This window comes from Pelmatolapia mariae, linkage group LG18 (assembly GCF_036321145.2).
Source record: "Pelmatolapia mariae isolate MD_Pm_ZW linkage group LG18, Pm_UMD_F_2, whole genome shotgun sequence".
NCBI classification, from domain to species: domain Eukaryota; kingdom Metazoa; phylum Chordata; class Actinopteri; order Cichliformes; family Cichlidae; genus Pelmatolapia; species Pelmatolapia mariae.
Window position 1 is genome coordinate 24,885,814 of NC_086243.1, and position 12,941 is coordinate 24,898,754.

The 12,941-nt window shown below is 42.1% G+C and overlaps 1 protein-coding gene across 1 annotated transcript; it reads right to left on the reverse strand.

The window, feature by feature from the left end:
* Nucleotides 1-570: 570 nt before the first annotated feature.
* On the reverse strand, nucleotides 571-10,967 carry ralbp1 (ralA binding protein 1). The gene is made up of 10 exons (XM_063462396.1): nucleotides 10,889-10,967; nucleotides 8,650-8,952; nucleotides 6,109-6,540; nucleotides 5,677-6,026; nucleotides 5,007-5,168; nucleotides 4,069-4,200; nucleotides 3,710-3,820; nucleotides 3,501-3,622; nucleotides 2,509-2,629; nucleotides 571-2,331 (listed from the first exon to the last, which is right to left on the reverse strand). Exons 2-10 carry the CDS (start codon nucleotides 8,897-8,899, stop codon nucleotides 2,029-2,031), a joined length of 1,983 nt encoding a protein of 660 aa, XP_063318466.1. The 5' UTR covers nucleotides 8,900-8,952; nucleotides 10,889-10,967; the 3' UTR covers nucleotides 571-2,028.
* Nucleotides 10,968-12,941: the final 1,974 nt, after the last annotated feature.

Here is a 12,941-nt window from a genome sequence, read left to right on the forward strand (position 1 = left end):
TTCAATCTGTGCCATGAAGACATAAGAATGAAGCCAAATCTAACAAAAATGTTACAACCTTGTAATAACAAGTTGTACCTAATAAAATGCCAAGTGAAGGTATGCATAGCTCTATGGTTAATATTAATTGTATATCTATAGAGCCAACATTCCCTGAAATGCAGTAGACTACGTAAATCTACTCTTTTAAATTACAACCATTGCTTCCTTCCAAGAGAAAATGCTCATCATGTTATGTGAATTCAAGTCAAGCTTTAATTTTGAAAAGACAGTTCCTAACATCCGTTGTTCTCTTAGTTATTTTAGTCCTACTTGACAAGCCTAGTTTCCAAATCGGAAACGAGTTAAAGCCCTGACCAAAAAAAAAAAAAAGCTGGGTGGTTCCACTATCTCTTGAGTAATTTGTTTTCAGAGTCAATGTCCAGCTTTCTATTCTCTCAGAGATGCTCAGGTTTGTATTTAGGCAGATACTGTGTAATGGAAAATGAGAAGTACTAAATATGGAATACATGTCCAGCCAGACATAGTTGAGTGAAAAGGTAAACTTGAGGAAAAGAGACAGTGAGATAATTATTTTAGACTGACACTTTATTCTTCACAGCATTACTGTCTGTAACAATCAGCTACAAAAGCTCAGAACAATATGAAAATAACCTCACGAGAAGCTTCTGAGCCTGTTCTAGCAGTTTCATGGAATCAGGAGTCCAGATGAGATTGCATGGATTTGCCTGTGACCAAAGCAGGGCAGTCGCACTCGCGTAACTCCATACAGGTTATTAATGGTAAAAAATGAAAAGAAAACAGCAACAAAAGGACAAAACACGAAGAGCTGAAAATACAGTATGTTTGCAATTTTACAATAATATACAGAAAAAGTAAGTCAGGACACATCTCTGCCTTAAATATTATCGAACAATGACGTTACGTTGCAGCAGACACGGATCAGCTGTGAAATGAAAGGATTGAAGAAAACCTCCACACATGAAGAGTACAAAACAAAGCGAGCCTCCTGCGTGTCTCCACCCATATAGGAGGCAAAAAATAAATCATCAGCACAGAATTGTTACATCCTCATTAAACTGGACAAATATGATCTCCCGCTCTTCCTCGTTAGTGCAGCGCAGGCAAAGGTAACTGAGAAGATGACTGCGCTACGGAGCAAAGTGTGGCCTCCAGCTGTTTGTCTGCGTTTTGCAGCGATGAATACACATTTGTTATTTGGCTGTTCATGTTTTCATCCACTGGTTAGTTGCGAGGTGCAACACTTCTCTGTATGAATCTGCTGTTCAAAAAAAGAAAACGAACCAGAGCCTCTACAATATATTTATTTGTATATTCATATATTACTAAAAAGCTGCAACTTAAAATTAATGTACTTCTTGAATAGTCATCTGTGTACTTCAGAATACTACTTAAATATATAATATATAGATAGACCGATCATAAATTCTTCATCATTCAAAAAGCTTTTGTTATCAGTGGTTCTCTGGGGCATCCTCAAGTTATGGCACAGTGGTCTCTATCCAAAAGAAAAAGTCAAATTTGCATCAAGGTAAGGGACGAATCTGAGCGACAGGGACTGATGACATCTGTGGTCTAGTGATCGCTTCCTGACTCGCTCACCAGTGAGAAATAATCTGCAATCTACCCTCTCTTACTCTCATTGCCTTCATTTCCCCTTCCTGCCCCTTCCTTCCTCCTTCATACAGGCTTGGCACTGCATATTTGAAAACATGGTCCCTGCTAGTCTCTTACAGTGGTAGTCAGTTGTCCGCTACACCAGCTAAACCTAGCATTCGTTTGTTTTTTTTCAGGGTGTTTTTTTTTGCATGAGGATGTGAAAAAGAAGGTTAGGACACCAAAGACGATATAAAAGGTTTTTCCTTGTCTGCCACTTGGTGGACACGGTCACTAATGAGCTCTGCAATGTGAAATCTCCAGCAGGATAGCGAGCAACGCTACAGGACAACTGACCCACGGTAGAGACGAACACCAGCACAGACGACCACCAAAAGCATCGCAGAGGTCTCACATGTTGGTGTCTCTCTTGTCTTTGCTTGGTGAAGGCTTTGATGGATCCTTAGCCGCCTTTCCGTTGGTGGTGGCAGCAGCTGCATCGGCGGTAGGAGCCACTGCAGCAACGGAGCGCTTGGTTTGCTCCTCGCTGCGGGCCTCCGGGCTCGGCTGCGTAGGTGGAGCCTGCTCGGCTGTCGGCTGGACGGTCAGCTCTTGCTGTAGCTTGTGGCTCTGCAGGAGGCGAAGCTGAACGCGGAGCTCCAAGATGGCCTCCTGCTCCTCGTGGATGGCCTGGTTCAGGTGAGTGTTTTTGTTCTTCAGGGCAACAAAGTACACATTCAGAATTAGATCCTGTAAAACTCCAGCCAATACTTTCACTATTTTATTACCAGAAACAAAAGCATGCTGAACCTTTGGAATATGAATAACCACAATTCTGTCAAACACCGCAGGACCACCGCAACAGGTAGTGGACGCTGGATGCTTTCTCACCTCTAGTTCCTCGTTTTGCTTCTGCAGATCTTCCAGTATCATCTGCAGCTCTTCCTCATCCTCGCTCTCACTTTCGCTGTCTGATGAATACTCCTCTGTCTCACTGCGACCCTGCTGCCGACTGCGGAGGAACACAATGCTGGCTTACTGCTCGGATCTAATGTCGTGTTTTACTGTTAAATTGGTTTCATGGTCCCGTAAACGTGTCCGACCACGTACACGGTCTTAAAGCAACTTAAAGCATGACTTAAAGCGGCTGCCTAATGTTGACTGGTTCACAGGTGAGCAGGGAGGGATACTGGAGTTCACTGGGAATGGGAGAACTGCAGAAAAAAAAACTTCAGAGATCAAAATACAGAGTATTAAAAGCACAGGCAGTGGCTGCAGTGGACACTTTTCATTGCTTTTAACACTCGGTTTCACTTCAGCTCTTTGTGTGTTATCACTTCACTCTCCTCTGTGACGGGCTGATGGACCAACAACAGCACAAGCAAGAGTGGCCCATAGACCCATGTAGTCCATACACCTGTTGGGCCACATACTTGTATAATGCCTCTATCTGGCAACAGAGCGTACTCCAGGCAGACGGACCATCCCTGGACTTGAGTGGACAGTGAATGCACCATTTCTGCTCGACCATAAAACCAGAGGGAAAATATCATGTTTTTCTCTCAAACAGGCTCAAATGTCATCAGGGGTATTGCTGCTAATGAGGAGACATTCACAGGGGTTCACACAATGCAATGGTACCAGAGTGTTGTCCTGAAAACAGCCCAATATGGTCCTTCACGCACAGACCAAAGGACACAACAAGACGTCCACTGAGGGATCTGAAATCAGCAGTCACACTGAAAATGATCTAAAGATGCACAAGAAAATGTACCTGACTGGGACACTGACCACTTTTACATCAGGTATAGATTATAAATTTTACACTTCCAACACTGGAGCTCTTTGTTCACACCTCATATTTAATCACTGTCCTCTTTTACCTTTGTATGTCTGCAATCTCTGCCCGCAGCCTCTCGATTTCCTCCTTCTCAGTAGCAATTTGTCTACGCAGCACCTGCTCAAGAGAGATCAGCTCCTCCTGCTCTGTCAGGATCTCATTTTCCTGATTATCGAGAGAACGAGAAGACATTTAAAGGTCTTGGCAAGCTGTTGATCGAAGTAGATCGATGTGTTTGTATGAATTACTCACCTGTGCTAAGAGGAGGTTGATGACTTCCTCTTCATTCTCAGTCATCTCCTCCTTAGAAACGTCTTCCTTTGACAGGCTTGCTATCTCCTGGGCTATTTTACTCTCGCACTCCTAAAGCCCCACAGAGAGCAGACACATACAGCACAGCTGGTCAATTCATCTGCATTTGCCTTTTTGTTGTTACCGTGTAGGGCCACATTATAGTTTATTAAGGACTCCCAGCTCAATTTAACACCGACTAATAAAGGTTATAATTTCTATACATCTCAGAAGAGGTGGAAATTCAAACCCTCACTGGTATTACTGGGTGGATGAACAGCTATTGTATCCAGAGAAACATAAATACTGACATAGATTACCTGACGTTTGGCCTCCCTCAGTTTGCGTTTCAGAGCGGTCAGGATTCTCTGAACCTCCCAGAGCCGCTCCTCTTTGGACAAGTCCTTCACCCCTGCCTGCAGGTCCCGGTGCAGGCAGTTCAGGAGGAACTCCTACACACAAATACCTTCATAAATATTGGCTTAAATTTACTTGATGACAACAATCAGCTCAAGACAAGTAGAGGAGCCAAACACATTTAATAAAGTAGTCAATATGAGAATAATAAAAGTCAAAGTATTAAGTTGCAAGATAAAACATATAATCTTTTTAAAAAGGGCAGTCTGAGATTCATGCATAACCACTTATAAATGACAGAAATAAAGTTAATTGCCATGGATAATTAACATGATTTGAGCATTATAGGACAAAAAAATCTACAATAACTTTTCAGTACATTCTAAGTTAGGTGATCTAGGAGGGACTGAGATGTGTGAGCTTCCTCCGGGATGTTTTATTGTTTTGGAAATCCAGGCCACGAAGGAACATTTTGTAAGGTTAAAGAAACAGCTTCAGCCGAGAGGCAGGGGTTCAAATCGACAGACTAAACCATCTGAAGCTGACATGTTTTCTATTTTCTTTTATATACAGGTGACAGAAACTAACTACTATTCTGAATCCCACTGAGTCCTGGCACACTGAGAAACAAACCCAAGATAAAGATGTGTACTGCTGACAAGACTCTTTAATATAAATAGAAAAGGCCTGTTTTGCTGAATTAGAGCTGCATTACTATGTTGTAACATTTTAAAACCTGCTTTAAGGAAACTCATCTGCTTATATTAAAAAAAATCATTTCCTTTTGCAGCAGATATTAAGATACGAAGCAAAAGAAGAAACTTTTTTTTTTTTTTTAAACAAACTCATTTGTTCAAACACTACAACAGACAGTCATTAGTTGCCACAGGACCGAACCCACCTGCCGTCTGATCTCCTCTTTGATGCTCTCCTGGGTCTCGGGCAGAGCCGGCATCGTCGCCATGTTGGACCAGCGGAGTGGCCGCACCACTGGCTTCAAGACTACATCCCCAAACAGCTCCTTCACGTGGGTGAAGAACATGTAAAGGACACGATTCCCAATCTGGAAAGGAGGCACACGGATCACCAGAGGGAAACGAGCACAAAGCTGAATTGTATCTGCACCAGTTCCTCCACAATACAAATTCCTGCATGTTTATTTAGCCTGATTAAACTGGCCCTGGACTATGCTCATTAAGTGGGAGAAGTATTTATTTAACAGAGTTGTGGCGGCTGCTGCTGCTGGTTCAGAATAAGTGGAGCACCAACAGAGATGTCCCCTATGGGAATAAATTAGCTTCACTAAACTGGGCCAGGGTTTCAGAGATGAACTGACTCTTTGATCCAATAAAAATTCACTGGTTTGTTGCTAGGGGGAGGGTTGGGTTTTGGTTTTTTTTGGCTATATCTGAGCCTGAGCCAAAGTGCCACATTATTATTTGATGTTTAGTTTGCCTGTTGCTGGAAAATTGATGTTCTCTGCACCAGCTCATGATCTTCTTGCATATTTCTTCCCTTTCCCATGTAACGGTGCATTTGCATTTTCACTGATTGATCTCCTTCCCGCTGACCTGTATGGTGGGGTTAAGGACGATGGAGATATTCTGAATATTCATCTTCGTCTCTGCCTCCCTGGCAATGACGTGGTCCATGTGCGTGACGAGCCAGGACAGAAGCAGTCGGCTCTCCGGCGGCACTTCGGTCAGCAGCCTCTGAAACTCCGTCACCTTTTCGGCCTCGACCTGCCGACCGCAAGCATCCTCGAACCGCTGGGCCAAGTCTCGACCGAGTATGTTTTCAGGCAGCTCGCGGAGGTACTGCTTCAGCAGGCTGGCGACCGTGTGAGGGTCATACTCCTCCAGGCATGGGCACTCCTCTCGGTCATACGCAGCTTTCAGTTCATCTACTTTGGACTTCATACCTGAAAGGAAAAAAGAGTCAATGTGAGTAATCAGAGACATTTTAGTTTGTTTAAAAAAAGGTAAAATCAAAATGTTTGATACCTGAAACCCGGTAGATGCCCTCACACTTCATCCCATAATTTTCAATGTAGTCCACACACTCTCTAAAGATGGCTGGTAGCTGGATGCCATCATACAGAGCTGTCCTCTTGATAGCTTCAGCCAGCAGGGCTCCAAAGATGGGCCTGAAGGTGGGGGTCTCCACTGGGACCGGTTCTGCCTCTGTGGTTGGTTTCTTCTTCTTCTTCTTCTCCTTCCACTGTTTCACCACATCTGCAGCTGTCAGGTCCTTTGACTTCTTATCCTTGGCTTTGTCCTCTTTGGGACCCTTCTCTTTCACCTTAAAATCCTTTTCTTTCTTCTTGGAGAAGCTCGGCTTCTTGAACACGTGGATTCCCTTGGAGCGCTTCATTTTGGACGGGCTCTCTGCTTCGTCCGCCGAGCTGTCCTCCTGGAAGGCGGCGTATCCTTCCGCTGTGAAAGTAAATAAAGAGTAGAAGAGGCAGAAACCAGGTTAGATCTGAAGGGAGTAGCACCTCTGTTTTCTAATCTCCGTCCTATAACCGAACTAGCAGTGAAACAGAAACAGGAAGAGAGACGGGTGAGAGAGAGAAGATAGCAGAGGAGGGGGAGAATGAGGACTAGGAAAAGAGGTCAGCCACTGATTTAGCATAGCTCCCACTGCACCTTACGACGCTCCTCTCCAGAACAGCTCACTTTAAGCTTTTTTTAAAGTGATAGCGAGGGGCCCCTTGTCACTTTCAACCTCCTAATTTTATCTACGCTGGGTTTCCCCAAGAATGGGCTCTGCGTATCACACTGCTGCCTGAGACACACCTTCACTGGGTTCAGTGGGTGTGTGCTGAATCTGTCCATCTCTTCCTCTCTCCCACCATATCCTGGTGTAGGAGCTAAATCCAGGCATGGAAAAATCATGACACAAAGTGGACGACAGTGAAAAACATCCCCAGCAGAGGAACATTTCTCACCACTGCAGCCATCAGGGTGGAAACGTGGGAGGAGCTCGCCTCATTAGTACTGATGTGATCTTTAGCTCCCTCGGTAGCTCCCAGTTGTTAAAATACAAGGTTTGAAATATTCTACATTTTTCTCCTTGTTGACAAATAACACAGCCATGTGCCGCCCTCCAAAACATATATTTAAAAAAATGTTGGAATGTTTTTGAAAATGTAATCTAATCTTTGGCTCAATTAAACTAGATTATAGGGTTTGTAGTGATTTCTATAATGTAAAACCTGTCCTGCTGAGCCTGTGAGAACAACAGCTGACAGCTTTTTATTACCAGACCTCATTTCCTGGTTGTTTGAAAATGGTTGCAAAGCTATAAAATTGTGCTTATTTCATAAACCAGCCCAATTCTGATTATAAATGCGTGTCCTGTTGTGTTCTACTGTTGTCAGTATTTTCTGTTTATCTCACTGTTTTAACCTCTTGGTCATAATTCAATTTTATTTATATGTTGCCAATCACCTCAAGGCACTTTATAATGTAAGGCAGAAACCCCACAATAATACAGATAACTCAAACAACCTCCTTTAAGTAAGAACTTGGCAAAAGTGGGAAGAAAAAAACTCCCTTTTAACAGGAAGAAACCTCCAGCAGAACCAGGCTCAGGGAGGGGCAGCCATCTGCCAATACCATTTGCAGGTGAGGAGGAGACAGAACAAAAAAAGAAAAATCCTGCGGAATAGAGCAGGCGATAATAAGAACTAATCATTAAAGGGAAAGTGGTGTATAAACACAAAGTAAGTGAAAAAAGGTCTCGTGAAAGTACTTTGAGAGATGGGTGTCACAGTTTAGCACCCACTATAAAAGCACTTTTTTCTTTCAACTGTACAGTGTACTCTATTGGTTGCCATAATACTACAATACAATTAGAATTAAGGTGCTACTACAGTTTATTACATGATAACTCAAGCACAAGCAAACATAGCGATAGTGGTGATAACACAATCTATACTGCAGAGTTGGATATACTCAGTAAACTCTGGCCACCCTGCTTGGCTACTGTTACGTGGAAACACGAGGGCTTTTATGTAAACTCTGGACAACATCAGAGTTTACGTCTAATCAGAACTTGATACTGTCTGAAGTTGCCTTTTCCCACATAGCACACAGCAGGAGACGATAAGAGGGAAGTTCTCACTACTGGAGTTTAGATTAGGATGTCCTCAGGGTACACACTCACTCTCTTTGAAGTCAGCAAACAATTAAGTTCTTTGTTCCCAAGACTGGACTTCAGTCACGCTTTGTGTTAGGGAGCTAAAGTTTAGATGTTAGAGCTAACATTTGGGTTCTCACATGCACGTTTTTTCAGGTAATGCCTGGAAAAGTAAAAGGCTGTAGTGCATGTTAGAGAAGAACCAGATTATCATATTTCCACATCCAAGAAAACTGTTTTTTTTTCTACACAGGTATACATATTTAGATCACCTGGTGCTTAAAAACTTTTTCAAAGTGCTATTTTCAGAGTCAAAAATAAGCCTGCAATCTCAAATAGTTCACTTGTGCTATACTGTCCTTCCCTCCCCTTAATCCACGTTTCCCAAAAAAGCATCTTACTCCTTTTCTCCTTCTTCTTGAACTTGTTCTTCTTCTTGCTGTGCTCTTTGTCATCGTCGGAGACGTAGGCGTCGGGAGGCTCGTGGTGATGTCCATCGTGAGGCGGCGATGGTTCCCCGGTGCGGTACAGCCCGGGGAATTTGGTGGGGCTGATTTCTTCAGAGCTCGGGGTGCGGGCGACGCCCCCGGGGTGCTCGGCCCTGCGCTGCTCTGCGGGGCTGCTACTGGGGGGCAGGAAGCACTCGGTCATTGCTGCTTTGGCCTAATCACTCCTCTGATTCACACATCACCCCTCCATCACACCTGCAGTGGGCAGAAGTACAAAATTCTGACTTAAACCAGTGTTTCAACACATTGTTCAAAAATCTTTTCTATAAAAACATCAGTAATTGTGCACCTTTTCAGCCATATAATCAGACTAGAGCACTTAGCTCATTTGTTAATGTTTCCGTTTAATCTCAGGACCAGTGACTTAGATATATCCTGTGGATACCGTATGCTGTCTTTTACAACCTGTTCGGTATAACAGAGCTTAATTTTCTATGTTCGAGCACACTGTAACGATAGAAATATGCTTTCACAGCAACGCAGATAAACTCAAAACAGAATCCAATCATTGTCAGAGAAGTATGTCTATCACCAAAAAGAAATCTTCATTTTAAGATCAAGTTGTTAAAGTGAACAACATAGTTATAACACAATTTACTGCTTAAAGTTAAACATGTTTAACATAAGACTTTGCAGACAGCTGAGAGAATGTATGTAAAATAATCATGATCTGTAACCGATCTTTAGATGTTAGGGTAGCAGAACAGTAAAACAAGCTGGAACTCTTTCCTGTGTCGTACGATGATAATCCCTAAAAAAATGCAACTGCACCAGTAATGTCCACCCACCAGATGGGGCTTCTGTCATTCAAACAATCCCGCATCCAACATGTCAATCCAGACAGCCGGAGTAGGAAAAAAACCAAACGATCACCTCACCAGTCAGAGACACAGTGACTTATCTGAAGCTCATCATCTCACATTACTGTAAATCATGTGATGGGCTGTATACAGACAGCTACCTGAAACAGTCCAATGGCTGTCCGCACTGTGGACGGTAAACAGAAAAAGGAAGTGCTGAGTACTTCCACATGTTTAAGGAAGTGAGTTAAATTACGTGACTGCACCTATTGATTCTAAGATGTTGTAGGCTGAACATCATGATTATTATAGTTAACTAAAACTAGATGTGAAAAAGAAACATGTTAGGTAACTTGGATATAAAATAAGAAATGAAACCTTAATCTTAAACCAGTCATGAGTATCTATAAAAGGAGATAAAAGAAAATAAGTGCACACAGGAAATGTCAAGGTTATTTTTTTCCTAATTAAGTCAATTCTGAAGAAACATGAGGAGGCTTCAGCGCAAGTGTTTGGGTTTTTTTTAAGACTGTGATGTTTAGATGATTCATCAGTGTTGTGTTGGTCTTATCAGAGCTACTTACAAATACCCATCATATTACATATATAAAAGACTAAGACTGAAACACATAAAAGCTACACCTAGTTCAATAGTAAAGACCAAGCTGAAGCTGGCAAACCCACTCTGGAAGCTAGTCTACAACTAACCTAGTCTGACAAAATGATCGTTTGAAGACAGACAACTGATGAAAAATATACATCAGTGAAAACTCTGTTTAACATCTCCTAGATGATGGACATCAATACATAACAGAAATAGCTTCATTCAGGTGCGATGAATTCACGTTTTTCAAGAAAATAAGCAGCCACATGTTCCTTTAAAGTATCCTAAATCAACTCTGGTTGCAAACAGATTATTCAAGCCTGACTCTCTTTTAATCTTCCTTCGCTTTGGGCAAATTAAATCATCATTTTCAGCTGGGTTCCTTAAAAATGAAGTTAGAAAAGCTGGCTACATATTATCTGCTCATTTGTTTAAATAGCAAGGTTCGTTTCCGTATCTTCGATGAATTTAAAATGAATTTACAATCAAACTGTCACAGAGAGCTGCCCTCCTGTGAATGTAGGGCCCCATATGCTAACGACAGTTCAGCTAGCTGCCATCCTGCTAAGCTAGCTAGTTAGCCAGCCTATCAGTAGCGATAAAAACCGAAGATCCGTCCAGACAAAAACCAACATCTGATACACAGTTAGCTACAGATGGTAAACTATATTTGCTAACCGCTGCATTATGTTTAATCAGGCAAAACACAAAAGGCGAGAAACTTTACCAAGTACTATCCCGTTCCGTTTATTTCACAGTATAGCTTCCGGCTGCCTGTATACCAAATAAACCCATCTGCGCTTGCGCTCAAGCACAAGTGCGTGTCGGGAAATGGAGTTAAAAGCAAATAGAAACGTGTTTAACTCAAGTGAAATAGTGAAACATCTGTGAGGGGAAAACAGGAGAAATATAACTGAGAAATATAATAGTCCTCTTCTTCTTGTTTCATGTGTTCCCTTCATGTTACCCCATTCATAGCATCCTCCTCTATCACACCAAACCTTTGTCTTCAAACTGCTCAACCTGAGCCGTCGCTCTGATATACTGATTTCTAATCTTGTCCATCCTGGTCACTGTCAGTGAAAATCTTTTTATCAAATCCACTGTCTCCAAACCATACACCATATGAGAACCCACTAGAATCTTGTAAACTTTTGCTGCTTAAACTCATCTACCTTCACTGTTATACCTGTCTCCCTCTCATTCATGCACATTATTCTTCTCTCAAGAGCATACCTCCACCTCTCCAGGCTCTCTTCCACCTGCTCCCTACTCTCACTACAGATCACAATGCCATATGCAAAAATAGTCCACAGAGACTTCTGCCTGACAATCACCCCTGCAAACACAAATGGCCACAGAGCTGATTCCTGATGTATCTGAAATGCTTGTTGCAGACCTCATTATTGTCTGGCTGGCCACATACATGCCCTGTATTGCCCTGACATACTCACATTATTACCATATATTTGCCTCTATAAGCTTACAATGGCTCATTCTTGTCATTAGGTAGAATTGAAACTTACATCATTGCACAAAAAAAAGATAACCACAAGTACATACACACATACATATATACATATATGCCTTGACTAACACATATTTTCCTCAGCAAGTTTGTTGTTACTGTAACATCCAAACAGCAGTCACAGCCCTCGTCTCGGACACAGGTTATTTTGAAGCATCTCTTCTTTTTCCTTAATTTTCCATCTGCCTTTGCTTTTCTTGAATGCAGCACAGAACCTATCCCAGCTGTTCACACACTGCTGTGCTACAGTTATGTCCATAGGTGTTTGGACAATGACGCATCTGTTTGCATTTTTTTTAAACAAGGGAGCAGGCATAATCTGGCCATGAAACTGCTAATTAATTACTGTTGAGTGTCGGAAAAGGATTGGAGTGCGTGCAAAAATTCCTAAATGTTTATTGCAAAACCTTTTTTCAGTCCCCTGAATTACAGATTAAGTAATAATTTATAAAAGAAACATTAATTTATATTCATTAAGATTGCAAACCAGTCATGGAGACCATAAACTCACCATAAAAGCATTTACTCATTTCTTGTATCAAGTCAGAAGTCACACCATTTTCATAGACTTCAATATAAGGATTAATGCAATTTTAAGGCATGTCTGCCAACATCCAGAAGCTACTTCATTTTTTATATATAGTCTGTTAGCAACACTCTGGCAAAGTAGGTGGTAAAAATACACCTAGTAGTTGGTAGAAGTGGGTGCTTTATTCATTTGGAGATCCTACCACAAATGTATTTTCTTTATAGGTTTCCTGGCTGAAAACAGTCTGGAACTAATGGCGTATGTTTAGGCTGTGGTATCGTTTTGATCTTAGCCACAAGTTCACTGCTATTCAAGCCAGTGTACAAGAGAAACTGTCAAACTGTGTTTTTAAAAAGCAGCTAGAATCTAAATTTGGTGAAACCACATGCTATTCTGAATCATGTGTACTTTCCCGAGCGCTGCGGTTGGACCCAGAAGACTGGTGGTCATCCTCACATATGAAACGCATTATCCCTCTGATGATCTTTGTTGGCACCGTCGGCTCCAAACCACACAGCTGCAGTGGTGAAATGAGGTCGTGATTCAATATCAAAAAAAAAAAAAAAGACAAACAAGGTTTCATTGTGTCGGCCGGTGGAGGAGTCTGTGCAAACTGCTGTTGCATGCCAATTGGGAACACAATCAGTGATAGGGCACCCTGCTGCCTTTTGAAAATGTACTGGCATTACAAAGAGCATTTGTGTGTGGCGGTGAGAGATTGGC